The sequence below is a fragment of the Lucilia sericata genome, unplaced genomic scaffold (genome assembly GCF_015586225.1).
Source record: "Lucilia sericata isolate MDLA Ls3-8-SP2 unplaced genomic scaffold, ASM1558622v1 Contig000153F_arrow, whole genome shotgun sequence".
Classification (NCBI taxonomy): Eukaryota; Metazoa; Arthropoda; class Insecta; order Diptera; family Calliphoridae; genus Lucilia; species Lucilia sericata.
Genome location: NW_023994184.1, coordinates 106,205 through 121,490, shown reverse-complemented (window position 1 = coordinate 121,490; position 15,286 = coordinate 106,205). Strand labels below are relative to the sequence as shown.

General features: G+C 28.2%; 1 protein-coding gene across 1 annotated transcript; it reads left to right on the top strand.

Annotated features, from left to right (window-relative positions):
* Nucleotides 1-513: 513 nt before the first annotated feature.
* Nucleotides 514-8,461, top strand: LOC119601265 (muscle-specific homeobox protein tinman). Its single transcript, XM_037952093.1, has 3 exons — nt 514-689; nt 7,144-7,892; nt 8,019-8,461. The coding sequence occupies exons 1-3, from the start codon at nt 514-516 to the stop codon at nt 8,459-8,461; spliced, it is 1,368 nt and encodes a 455-aa protein (XP_037808021.1).
* Nucleotides 8,462-15,286: the final 6,825 nt, after the last annotated feature.

Below are 15,286 nucleotides of genomic sequence, written 5' to 3'. Positions count from 1 at the left end.
CAAGCATTCTTTCTTGTGCTAAGGAATTTCTCAATCAGTTGTTTCGATGTGCTGACAAATTGTACACACGCACGCGTTGTGTTTCTTTCTTTATTTCTTTTAAGTTTGAGTTTTATTGTATTTCTTTTCTATAACAAACAACACGCTGTTTTTTAAGTTGACAATTAGAATAATAATAATAAAAAAAAAACAATTATAACAATTGAATCGCAAAGAATCGCGCAAGTGCAAAAATTTTCAAGTGAAAGTGATTGTTTGTTGTTGGTTGGTCTCATTCTTAAGTGAGTTTTTAGTGGTTTTTATAATAATTTTTTTTGTTTGTTTTATTTTACACAAATGTTGAGTGGATTTTTTAAGTGTCTCTTGTTTAATTAATTATTAATCAATTTTGATTGATATTTAATAACAAGTATAAAGAAAAGAAAATAAACAAGCAATATTAAATAAAATTCTGAATTATACATAAAAAACAAACAATAAATAATAAAAATAATAAATAAATAAATAAATAACATGTTACAACATCAACAGCAATCATCACAAGTATCTCAAGGTTATTATGATTATAATCAACCTAGTCCTGGGAGTATGACCAATACAGATTCATTAAACACAACACCATTTTCAGTTAAGGATATTTTAAATATGGTTAATCAAAACGACGGCTACGAATATGGATCTTTAGAAAGGTAAGTGTGTGTGTGTGAGATTAGTTTTATTTCTTTTTTAAATTATTTTAGAAGATGTTCTTTTTGGACAATTTTCTTTATTAGTTAATTTTGTAACGGCTTTTTGTACTATTTATGCTTTTTCTATATGTTATTTTAATTAAAATTTGTTTGGGATCAAATTAAGTTCATGTTTTCTTAAACATTGTCAAAAAGATAAATATTTGCAACATAAACTTCAGGTACTTTAATATAATTTTGGTAGTAGATCTACAAAAGTAAATACATATACACATATAATCTGCGTCTTATTAGATTCTAAGGAGATCTAGCTATGTATGCCGTCTTTCGTATGTTGGAACTCGAATGGCCTAAAACGGGAAGAGCTAAAGAGGGCTTGATAGAGTTAGCTTAATATTAAAAACGGTCAAAATCTGTCCACATGTAACCATACATAGCCCCGTATAAGGTCCCCTTCAGGAAATGACTTTAACGTTTATAATAAAACTGGCTTAGATTACAAAAATAATATGTATCTTTCTTCAAAATTAAATAAAATCGGTCCATAATAGACCCTCACTCCACCTTTTACAAAAAATTATTGTTAAAATCACATTAATGCAAAAATTATTTGTCATTAGAAATTAATCACTTTATTGAATTCCGCAGAGTCCAAGTCCTCATAAAAAGTCTGTCTTTCGAAAATCACCATTATTTTTATATTAATATCGATATACGATGTTTGATCCGTCTTTATCGAATATAATATATAATAATGTTTAAACAATTTTTCCCAAAAATTTTGGACCTTTGACCCGGAAGTTTTACAAAATAGGCTGCTTCATCTTTAATTTTATTTTATGAAAAGTTAATGTAAATAGGTCCGCTTTTACAGTTTACCCAAAAATTTCATATAATTTTCAAAGCTTAAGTATAATTTCTACCCTTAGGGGAGGGGACTGTGTAAAAACGGCCTTAAACATTTAACGAAATTCTTGTTGTTCTGTTATAAACTTTTATTAAAGTCCAAGTTGATAAGTAATTTTACCAAAAAATTCCACTTTTAGGATTCTAATTAATAAAAATTTAAAACTTTACAAATATTTACTAAATTTTAACAAATTGGACCTTTAACCTCAGTATAAATATTGTTAATAAAGTTATGTTCATGATGATGGAATTACTCCAGCAAATTGTATTTCTTTTATCAATAATATTTATACCCTACATCACTATAGTAACATCTAAAAATATTGGTACTACACCAATCTGTTTAGAATCACTTTCTGAGTGGATTAAGCTATGTCCGTCCGTTTGTCCATCCATCTGTCCTTCTGTGTGTCCATGTAAACCTTGTGCGCACGCTACAGGTCGCAATTTTCAAGATATTTTAATGAAATTTGGCACAAAATCTTCTTTTGACCCAAGGACGAATCCTATTGAAATGGTTAAAATCGGTCCATTATTTCGCCTAGTCCCCATACAACCGTACCCCCGTATAGGTCTTTTGAGCTTATAATATATTAAATCTTGTAAAATCTCTACAAAAATCGGCAAATCTTAGTTTTATATAAGTTTAAATGATACTGCTGATTTTCGTAATCATAAGGCCTCATTTGACCCTAAAGCACACCACACTTTCTGAGTCGATTAAGCCGTCCGTCTGTCCATTCGTTCTGTGTGTCCATGTAAACCTTGTGTGCACGCTACAGGTTGCAATTTTCAAGATATTGTGATGAAATTTGGCACATACTCTCCTTTTGACTTTTGAAGAAGCCTATTGAAAATGGCTAGGCGAAATAATGGAAATTGGTATATTATTTCGTTTAGCCCCCATATTACCGTACCCCCCGAATAAGGCTTTTGAGCTATAATAATTTTAAATCTTGTAGAATCTCTACAAAAATCGGCAAATCTTAGTTTTTTTTATAAGTTTAAATGATACTGCCGATTTTCGTAGTAATATAGGGCCTCTACCAAAATTTGTACGGATAGTACCATATTTACCTTTGATCCCATATAACCCCTATTTTAGAAAATCACTTTTTTTGGCTAACAAATTATTAAAATATTTCGGAATTAAGAAAACATGCTTTATTATTAGAAAAATAATCCATATTTTTAACATACGCACTGATGTAGGGTATCTATCTTATGGTCGGCCATGCCCGACTATACATTCTTACTTGTTTTAATTACGTTAACCCAGTTAAATTATTTGATTAATTAATTTTCTTAGTTGTAAAATCATTTTTTAAATATTCATTATGATTTTCTAAAGAAAGTTTCATTATGGAAAATACAAGATTAACCTTTGACCTCTATATAGATTTTATTAATTTCTCGTTTTCTGTAAACTCTTTTAAAAATTCCAAAATTGTGTGAAATAAAAATATTTTTAATAAATTTGACCTTTGACCTCTGTATAAATTTATTATTTTGAAGATTTTCTTAATATAAAATTTTTTTAAGAAAAATACAAGATTTTTATAAATTCTGCATTATTGGTTTGTTATTTGCAGTACAAAAATATTAATTAATTACGCTGTAAGTATGTCAAAAAGACACAGAAAAACGCCGAGACACTTAATTTTGGGTGGTCGTAGAATCTAGTGGCATACTCCGTTCTGAAAATTTGGGTCAAAATCGGGAGATATTGCGTGGTCTAGTTTGAAAAATAACACTGGCCAACAAAATTTTAAAAAGATCAAAATATACTTTGTTCAGGTTTTCGAGATATTGTTTCATAAAGATACAATAAAAAAACCACTGTTTTGGCTATATTTGAGACGCTATAACAGCGCGAAGAGATCTTTGTTTAAAAATAATTATTGTGTCATCAGTTTTCTAACAGATTCAGTTTATTAAAACTTTTTAGAATTATGTATAAATCTAGTTATGATTCGTATCCATTGATAACTTTGTTTTAATTGTTTATGAATACCAAGATAAATGAAAGACTTAAAAACAGTATCCTTGTATGAGTATTTAATTACATACTTACTAGATACTCTTAAAGAACTGCAATTTTTGGATGTTTGTGGTTCATCTTAGGCCCTCCAAAATGAAAACTGTGACATTTTTCTAGGAAATAAAATACAAGATAATGAGTGTTGAAATAATTTCAACTTCTTTACTGGGAGGTATCACATTTAAAACAATTAATAAGAAAACAATACACACTCTATTGTCTTTCCCAATAAATCTACTCAAAAAGTTAATATTTATCTTAATGGTAAACCACTGGATAAAATATATAATAATAACACGACTGCATACAAATCATAAAAACAAATTATTGTTTATATAATTTTTCTTTAAGACCCAGATGATCTTGTTATTTTCTTATTTACTCATAATAACGCCTTTTTTTCTAACGTTTTTTTACTTATTTTTGAACTGAAAAAGACAATGCAACACCATAAAACAAAAACAACAAGTAGACAGACACAGACTGTCATTTTCAGGTTTTCAAAAAGATGAAAAAACATGAAGAACCAGAAGAGACACACAAAATTCCAAAGAATAATATTATTTGCTTTAAAAGAAAGACTTTTTTTTCAAAAAATATTCAAAAATAATAATAATAATAATAACAAAAAAATATGAAATCCTATAAAAACATGATGACAGGCAAACTAACACATCATTTTGTGAAAAAAAAAAAAAAAAAACACACAGCGTCACAAACTCAGTTATATTTACTATAATATGACTGAGGAGAAAGGATGTCAGTTTGTCAGTCAGTCAGTCAAAAAAAAAAAAAAGTTGAGAAAAAAAATTAGATACATGAGATACACAGCATTTATTTACTTTTTTTTTATATATATATTCGTACCAGATCTACGTTTATTTTTGTTTGAAATGTTTACTTTTAATAATTTTTGTCAAATCATTATGAGAGAATTATAATTTCATGATGATCTTTAAATGAAAATGAAGAAGATGAAAAAAAAAAAAACACGAAGCATTAGATAAACATTACCAAAAATAAGAAAATACACTCGTGAGCATTAGTTTAAGCGCAAAAAGGCAAATTTTTTATGCAATTGCCAGAAATTTTTCTAGAATTTTCTTAAACGAAAGTTATTTTTCGTAATTTCAACATTCTCTAGCTTTTGCTAAAGAAACTACAGTTAAGTTTCGTTAAGTTTAAATAAAAATCCACCACATTAAGAAAACTTTGTGGATTTAGTTAAAATCATTCAACTGCTTAATGATTCGTTAAGTTTTATAAATGAGTTAAAATCTCATAATTTTCTAAATTTTATTTTTAATTAACCTAGAAATATAGTAAAATCATTAATTAGAAGTTTGCGTTGTAGCAAATCAAGTTTCGTTAAGTTTTAAAAGTCTTCAGAATGTTAAAAATGTTATGTATTCTAAAAGTATATTTCATACATTATAAGAATATAATAAATTCTTCACTATAAAATCTATGGTTTCAAAAAAAAAAGTTTCGTTGAGTTTTAAAAGTTTGCGAAACTCAAAAATAACTACAAATATAATAACTATCATTATGATATTTAACGAATTTGGAAAATTTACCTTTAAAAAGCATTTGGTTTAGAAAATAAAGTTTCGTTAAGTTTTAAAAATTAACAAATCTCAAAAATAACTTCAAACATAATAATCAGCTTTATGGGTATTGAATGAATATAGAAAAAATTCCTATAAAAAGCCTTTGGTTTAGAAAATAAAGTTTCGTTAAGTTTTATAAATCCTCAAAAAGTAGAACATTTTATGGAATTTAATAATAGTCTTCATATATTATACGAATATAATAAAATATTTTCTATAAAACCTATAGCTTCAAAAATAAAGTTTAGTTAAGTTTTAAAAATCGGTAGAAATGTAGAATAACATACAATATTGTATTAAACCCGATAATATTAAACGAATATAGCAAAGTTTCGTTTAAAAAGCTTTTTGGTTTAGAAAATAAAGTTTCGTTAAGTTTTATAAATCTTCAAAAAGTAGAAAATTTTATGGATTTTTAATAATAGTTTTCATATATTATAGGAATATTAAAAAATCTTTTCTAAAGAATGTATGGTTTTGAAAATAAAGTTTCGTTAAGTTTTAAAAGTTGATAGGAATTAAGAATAATACCCAATATAGTATTTAGCCTAATAATATTAAACTAATACAGCATAGTTTTGTTTAAAAAACTTTTTGGATTAGAAAATAAAGTTTCGTTAAGTTTTAAAAATTAGCAAAACTGAAAAACTACTTCAAACATAATAATAAGATTGATAATATTACACGAATATAGCGAAATTTGTTTTAAACAGCTTTTTGGTTTAGAAAATAAAGTTTCGTTAAGTTTTAAAAATGGCTAAAAATATGAAGATTGTTTTGTAGATTATCCTAAATAGTAATTGTCTAAAATTTAGAAATTGTTTTTGATATGCTGGATGAATAAGACAGAAAAAAAACTACCCTTTAAAAGCTTTTTATCTTAAAACAAAATTTTCGTTAAGTTTTATAAATCATTAAAAGGTAAAGTTTCATAATAAAAAAAGCTAAATCAAAAGGACTTTATTAGTTTAGAAAACAAAACTTGTTCTAAATGAATATTAAAAAGCTTTATTTAAATTGTTGTTATATAAAAATATGTTTCGTTAAGCTTCTTAATATTATAAAAGAGCTTTTTTTATTGAAAAGCAGTAAGTAAAGAAGTTTCATTATGTTAAAACAAAAAATATGTTTAGAAACTGAAAAACTTAAAAGGAAAAGAAAATAATAAAACAAAATCAACAAAAAACCACATGCCCCCTAAACATACGACCCTGTGTGTATTTATAATATTAAAATAACATTGGGCGCCGAAGGTAGTAGTCATTCAATTCCAAAAAAGACACACACACAATATTCCAAAAAAAAATATATTAAAAATATCAAAAATAAAAAAAAAAAAAAAAACACAAGATGACCAGTTTTTATTTAAAATACTCAAAATATTCAATCGTATGTTGCTGTTTTTCAACTGTTTAACATGTGTGTAAATAGTTTATATCAGTCTGTCCGACACGATTTGACGGTCATAAGAAAGTTACGTTTCACAGTTTTTTTAAAAAACCAATATGTGTGACTCTGAATGAGAGAATGAATGGCTGAAAGATTGTTTTTGTTGTGTATTTCGTAGTTTCAATTTTATTTTTAAATAACGACTGTTAATGAACCATGAAATGATGTCACAGTAAGAGATAAAATACAGAAAAAAATTGTAAATTTTAAAATTTTGCAAAAGACTTTCTTTAAGAGTAGATGGACAACATATGTGGGCGCTTATGCAACCTATAAATACACATGTGTATGGATTTAATTTGTAGCATGAGCGCCCAGTAGGAAGTAAAGGATATTCTAAATAATGCCACCTACCTATAAACATATGACTATTTTTACAAAAATAGGAGTTGTATTTGTTTTTTTTTTCTAAGTATTTTATTTTCTTTTCTTGTTGTTTTTTCAGTACCTCACAAGCTTTGTCCTCTGCTTATGCTGCTGAGTATGACGCACGTGTTTATGAAGCTCAAAACCCCTTAAGCAGTATGGTAACACATGGTCATCATATACCACCCAATGCAGCAGCAGCGGCAGCACAATTCTATCCCGCTTATCAGGATTATACAGCACCCTTGCATACTCACATGCCTCCAGCACCTCATCACCATCATCATCCTCATCATCATGCAGCAGCAGCCGCAGCGGCGGCAGCTACTCCGCCAACTCATCAATCCTATCAAGGTTACAATCAGTATTATATGCCTTCAACAGCCACATATCAGCCACCCGGTTATCCAGCAGCCCAAACTGCCTCCTCACAGTCACTTTATTACAATGCCGCCGGTTATGATGCTTACAATCCCCCTAATCCAGCTGCCCAACAATGCCCTTCTTCCCTAACACATGCCTCTAACACCGCCTCTACACACATGGATTTATCACAATCATCTAGTGTTAAAAATGAATATGTACCCACCCCCTATGTAACACCCTCGCCTACTTTGGATCTCAATAGTTCAACAGAGGTGGATGTCAATAATACGCCTTCATCGGCTCAAAAGAAGTCACCGTTGAGTAATCAAACCGCCATGCATAGTTTAATGGAAACTGCCAATAATTCCAATTCTTTAAGAAATATTTCTACAGGTTTGACAACGGCCCAGTTGTATGAACAAGGATCTCTGCTCTCAAGACAACAGGATATCAATAAGAAGAGTAAGTATTTTTGTACTATTGTAATCTTTCAGATCAAATCATATTCTTACTATTTTCCTAAATTCTTTTAAAATACTCTAAAACTTTTTATTAATTATACCATTATTCCTTTTTCTATCTTTACAGAAGATATCTCCCTGGTAACATCATCCAAATCGGAACTACGTAAAAATGGTAAACCCCGCTCCAAACGCAAGCCCCGTGTACTCTTCTCACAAGCTCAAGTTCTAGAACTGGAATGCAGATTTCGTTTGAAAAAATATCTAACTGGAGCCGAAAGAGAAATTATAGCGCAAAAACTAAATCTATCACCAACACAAGTAAAAATTTGGTTTCAAAATCGACGCTATAAATCGAAACGTGGAGAAATCGAAGGAGAAGGACCAGCAGCAGTGATGAAAATTAAATCAGAAATAATGCCTCAAAATGTAGCAATGTGGGGTAATCCGCTACAACACTCGGCAGCAGCACAAGGACATTTAATGTCGGGACAACAACAACAACATCAGCAGCAATCACAGCTCCATAGTCATCATCATCATCATTTGGCTCATCAGCAGCAGCTGTAGAATTGAATTTATTAAGTTTATATTTAAAAATACTTTTTTTTTTAATTTTCTTTTATTTTATTCATTTTGTTTCTTTTAATTTTTTTATATTTAAAATATTTATTATTTTTATTTTTTTGATTTTTTGTTTAATTTTTGTAGTACAATTTTTAAAGTATTTTTTTAGTCATTTTTGTAATTAAGTAAATTTGCAAATAAATAATTTCCAAAATCCTTAAAATAATTATAGTACCTTATATAGTTTTAATTAATATTTAAATTTATTATTAAATAAATAATGTGCCTAAACAATAATTTTATTTAAACAGAAAAAAAAAAAACAACTACAAGTATTTGCTTAATAGTAAATATTTAAATAAATAGTATTAAAACACTTAAATATTAAATATTCCTTAAGCAAATTTATAAAAAAGAAATTGTAATTTTGTTATTGTAAATAAAACGCATCATTTATAATATAGTCAGTCATTTAATAAAAATAAATAAATACAGATCGACATAAAATGTAACGTATTTTTTTCATTTCATTTCAATCCATTTTCAAATACTACACAGTTTTGAAAAAAACCACTTGAGATTAGGGATACAAACAAACAACAACAACAATCATTAGATATTGTTGTCTGTTTTATATGAAATTTTGTTGTTATTGGCAAACAATTAATAAAATAGAATGAATTTATAAATGAATTCTAAACTAAAATAACAATAAATATAAAGAAAAGGATGCTTGCCTTAACTTACTCCTCGCTCGCTCTACTCGACATTGTTGTTTTTTAACTAACAGCTGCTTTAGAATTTAGTATTATTTCCAATGTTAGAATAACGTTTGTAAAGATTTCTTTTTGTAATTGCTGTGTTGTTACAAATGACGAGTGCTCTCTCGTTATTCTTATCTATAATCTGTGTAAAATATTTGTGTACTTTTTTATACAAAGCACTTCATTCATTAAATGCTACTTGAAAAGCAAAAAACATACATATTTGCTTAAAAATGTGAAAGTGTCGCAAAAACTATTTGAAATCTATTATGGATCGTTCTGCTTAATTAAATGTTTTGTCGTTTATTTATTTGTGTATGCAAATTATGGTTGCTTTTGTTTTGTTTTTGTATATGATTAAGATCTTATTTAAATACATTATTACAATGAATGACGTTAGTTTAGAGTGCAAATGTATAGAAATAGAATTTTTTGAATTTCAGACTTATCAAAACTAAAACTTTGAATCGATTTTATTGAAATTTGGAGGAGCATGAAACTTGTACCATAAAGTAATAGAAAATACTTTTTTTTTAAATCAATTACACAGACCGATTTTCTCCATTACATCTGGGATTTGAGATATCGTGTCCTGTAGTTTAAAAACACTCCATTTTTGGCCCATTTGAGACGTTATAAAATGTTGTATGCCACCTGAAAGTCCATTATGTCAACTTTAAAATAAAGTCTTAACATCTGACATATCTTCTTTCTTCTTCGAGTTACCTTCAACCAAATCTTAATATAATAATAAATTGACAAAAATTGAATTTTTTCTATATTTCGCCATTATTTTAGAAAAAAACTTATACATTCCAATTTTTCACATTTTATCCTACAAAAATACTATATGAATTGTTAAAAATCTGTTTCAAAATTTGTCCGGATCATAAATAAAGGAGATATATATAAGCAAAATTCCTAAAAAACATGATTTTTCCAGAATTTTTAATAATGTTTTATGCTCGTTATGTATAGTTATACATAGGCAATATGTGGATATACATATGTATTAGGCTTCACGCAATATTTTTGAAATTGTGATATCATACCTTTTATGAAAGTTTTTGGATCAACGCTAATATTGGCGTAATTATTTTGTTAACATTTCAACTCCTTCATCTGCATATCTGCGGCCAAAATACCGATTTTGCTATACATATTTCAAATCTTACTTAAGTATACTATTCTACAGGAAAATTTAAGATATATAAACCTGATTTGACAGAATTTAGATGCACTATAAATGCATAAGAGCAAAATAAAAAATGCAATTAAAAAAAAAAAATCAAAACCTGATTTTATCATTCGTAAATATAATATTCAATGCCCTTAAAAAAAATAGTGTTAAAATTTTTAATTTATTGTAATCCCTTTAGGAGTTATGATGGTTATAATGTTGGCTTGTGGTTTAATAATTTCCCATCAAACAATGGTGTTTTTCATCATCATCTCCGAATTTAATAAAACTCCATCCAATTAATGTTCCATATTTAACTTGTATAATGACAAATTTTTGGCCTTATAACTTTCGTGGTTTTCGAAATATAGCGTTGTAAAATTTAAAATCTGAAAATTTAAAGTCTCATCACATCTAAAGGGTTAATGATAAAATGTTTGTTTTTGCACCATTTGTCTCAGCAAAAAGCATACTTTGATTATGCAAAAAAGAAAAAATGTTTTGAAATATTTTTTGAAAAAAGTGCATTTTTGGATAATACTAAATGCACTTTTGAAGCATTATAAAAGTGTGAAATTAAGCTCATTCTTATTGATTTTTCCTATAAAATCAATTATTAGAGCATGATTTCCTATAAATTCTACAGTTTCTGCTCTGTAAAAAATGTCGCTCAAAATCAGTGGTTTCCGCCTCAGATATGGAATTTTGAAAAAATTATTACAGCATAGTAATCACTGATACAAAAACCTTCTAAAAACTTGTAATATCACAAAAACGGGAAACATTTTATTTATTGAAACGAAGCCTATTATGTATATATCAAAATAAATATATTCGAAAGACCTTTCAGAATATGCATTATGCCTAGCAATATAATAATATGTTCGAGATACATATATCTGAAAATATAGTCAATAGGGTTGTCAATTATTCGTGTTTGAAATTATACTATATTTTTCTTTTTTCATTCGAGTAGTCCATTAAAATTAACATATTACTACTATCGGTCCTGTTATGCAATGCTTTTCATGGAGGAAAATGGTTTGTTGGTAAAAAAAACAAGATAGTTGTCCACTGAATGTACTATTATTCAATGTTCCGAAACTCAGTTTCTTGGCCGTAATTCCTAAGAATTTCCCAATCAGTGTTCGTTAGAAATGTTTCGCTTGATCAAGACATTCTATCTGGTCTCAGTGTTCAAAGCTGTGTCTGGAATGCAATCAGGCACGTCTCATGATTGTTGATAGCCTTGCAATGTGTCCAGTATACATTGATAACGTGTCCTATAACCGCTTTTGGCCAGTTCATATAAAGTTATGAGCCGTTTGGTTGTAAGTGCCGCCTCACATCTTATCTGACTGGAATATCTAACAACGTTTCTAGAGCCTTGCTTGACGTTGTGCTTATGGCACCACTTGTACCCAAGCAGCATGTACGCTGAACTCCCTGTTGTAGTTTGATATTATATTTTTTGTCCAAAGAAGAAGAATTAGTCTAATTACACTTTTTTAAAACCAATGTGTCATAGTAGGACTAAGACCCCATTTCATGCCTATAGTTGTCCTACAAATCGCCCAGCACCGATGTGTCTTTTTGATCATATCCTCTATGTGACGTCTTCATTTTAATTTTCGATGAAGGGTTACACTCTGTCTATCACCGGTATCTTCTTGGCCAGGAAACAGGGTTCAGTATACTTATAAATTATTGTCCATCTTGTGAAAAGACAGATACTTAAAGAACCAAATTAATTAATGTTATCTGTTTTACTTATTGGATGCATTTAAAAAATTTACGAATATCACTTTTAAAACTAGAACAAACCATTTTATTTTTAATGCTGCAAAACCAAATTTTTATTATAAAACAAAATTTTTTCCTCGATTAATCGAATAATTTGTATTTGAATGACAACCCTAATAGTCATAACATTTATGAGAGACGGCTAAAATTTTTTTCAGAAATTTAAGAAAAAGTCGGAAAAGGTTAGAACAAAATTTTGAAATTTCAAATGCATAAAACTCACTAACTATAAGCGAAGGTTTTTAAAGCTGCGGTTTTTCAGACAATATTCACATTTTTGAAATCTTTTAAACATGTTATATATCAAAAAAGCCCTATTTTGAGATTTTGATCTCTGGAGAGTCTGTGGGGTTTTTCTTTAAATTAACTTAGTATTTGCCGCCATTTGTGTAGTAAGGTTTTGAGAAATCGATCATTTACTAAGAAGTTCGATTCTTGCAGTAAAGGGAAAATGGATTGAACAATATTTTATTTATTATGAAAGTTCAATAGCCAAGTTTAAAATCATTAAATTAAACTTCCTTATATAAATTAAAGGGAGATTGAATAAATTGAGAATGAATGAAGACATTCCAACTCCAATATCGGTACGCTAGGGTTATCGGTAGTTGGTAGCGTATTCGAATTGGTTCATATTCAATTGATAGACCATTGTTTGATTAGTTTATCTTTTATGATTAAAATTGATGAACATTTTACATAACGAACAATTAACCGATTAATCAAAATCTTAATTTTTGAACATACTTTACGGTTCTAGATACACAAAACTAGCAACATTTTACTGAATAATCATTTATTATGACTATTTCAACTGAATTCCGGAGGCACACTTGTACACAGAGGAAAAAAAATATACACACTTGGTACCAAATTGACACCAAATTTCCGTTGTCAAGTATATACATACATAGATTACATTACATTTTTTTCCCTCTCTAGAGGTTCGTGAATTTGGGTCCAATCGAGCATTCAATAGACAGGCGGACATGGCTAGATCGGATCTTCAAAATTATTGTTATACATTGTTCGGAAAACCCGAAAACACAAAATTGGAAAAATATAGAATATGTGAAAATGTAACTGACACAGCAAGACTAATCAAAATTTACATGACCAAATTTTATTTGATTAAAAACGGGCGGTCTGAGACAGGTGTTGCGAACCTCAAATATGAGGTAAATTATTAATTAAACTCAAATATCTGGTAGACTACAGCTAGAATCTTGAAACATTGTAAATGTTCCTTGGTTAAAAATGCAAAAAAATGTTTTATTATTAGTGGGCGTGCCACCTCCCATATAAAATTTTAATATCTGGGAAACTATATAAGCTAAAATGTTTAAACTTTGTATGAATGCTTTTGATGGTTATATTCATGTTTTTACTGGAAATGGGCGTTACAAGATTAGTGGGCGTGGTTTCACTCATATAAAGTAATTATTTAGTATCTGGTCTAAGATAAATATAAGATAAATATATTAAAATTATAGATAGGTCCAAATAACGCCCTTGTCCTTTCTCTTTCAGAAAATCACTTTTTTCGTCAACAAATTATAAAAAATAATCCACATTTTTAACCTCCCAGCAAAAAATCTTAAAATTTTGGTAATGAGTAATTTAATACATTACCTGGTAATGAGTAGTTGTTATCAATAACATTATTTAATATTTTTGAATGGAATTTGTAGTCAATTATCTAGAGCATCAGTCCAATTATCTAAAGCATCTATCCAAAGTTTGTGGTTCGAATCATAGTTGATATCAGTATTTTTTTAAAAAACGTCGATTTATATATACTTTTATGTAAAAACTATTCCAAAAAGTACTATAAAATAACTTGTTAATGGAGCACTGAGTAAGCGGAAAGACTACTAAACACAAAAAATAACTGTACAGCCAGGTTTAAGCCCGGGAAAGTCGGGTAAGCTCATTTGTAACCAGTTATTTTTTGAACCTCGTCGAATAAAAATAATTAGTTATTCACCCCAAAAGTAACTACTTCCACATTGTTCCAATATTACTTGCCTGCTTACCGGGTAAGTGAAGTTTTTCCTGGGCTACTTACTACTGCTCATCATATGTTTTTACAACATTTTTATTATAATTTTTTTTTAATTACTTTAATGTAATTTAATTGTTTATTAGTATTGAAAATTTATTGAATGAAATTGTATCACAAACTAAACTTTCATTTTTAAACTAACCCACATACATACACAAATATATAGATTACTATGTAAATGTATGTAAATTTAAAGAGAAAGTGAATTTTTACAAAAATAATAAATTTTTACATAAAATATAAAAAAATATATATAAATGAATAAAATAAAACTATGTGAGTGTTTTTAAAAAAAAATTTTGATTTCATAAACAATTTCATTTTAAATGATCACTCACTATCTTTATTTGTTGTTCTACATTTTCGAAATGAATACAAACAAATTGCTATAGGAAAAGTTGCCGGTAAAGGGAAAGACCTCTTCAAGTGGTATCTGCTGCTGCTACCACAACATATAGAAAGATATTCAAATCTAAAACATTATTTTGGTTTTGTCATTTTACTCTCATATATCATGCAATTGTTTTTAAATGGCTCCCAAAATGATAAGAGAAGACAGACTGAAATCTCAATTTTTCAAACTTAACAACAAATGGCGCTCAAATTTAACTTCCTCTTTATTTCTCGATAATACACTGTTAGTTAGTTAGTTACATAGTATTTGGTGGTTTTGTATAATCTAAAGAGTACATTTTAAGCGCCGTCTTTTGAACAATATTTTGTAACAAAAACATTGTTGCTACAAACAAATATACATACATACATACGTAAAAATTATTTCGGCGATAAAGGATCAAAGAAACAGAAGCCGTAGTTGCATTAGTTGTCATTACATTGACTAGTCCTGGTTTAAACATTGTCAATCCTTTGACTTTCAATGCCTCCATTAAACGTTTCCTTAATTGAGAAATGTGTGGCGGGTGTGAAGCGCCAAAGGAAAAAAGAGGGTTTCAATTAAATCTGTTTCAAATGTTTAGTATAAAATGTTATTTAATTTAGACAGCAACTAATTTGAA

What these genes read in the sequence shown, in the direction of transcription:
- LOC119601265 (XM_037952093.1), top strand. Translation starts at nt 514, where the DNA reads ATGTTACAACATCAACAGCAATCATCACAAGTATCTCAAGGTTATTAT. An exon ending in GAATATGGATCTTTAGAAAG is followed by an intron (nt 690 to 7,143) that starts GTAAGTGTGTGT and finishes TTGTTTTTTCAG; the next exon opens with TACCTCACAAGCTTTGTCCT. An exon ending in ACAGGATATCAATAAGAAGA is followed by an intron (nt 7,893 to 8,018) that starts GTAAGTATTTTT and finishes CTATCTTTACAG; the next exon opens with AAGATATCTCCCTGGTAACA.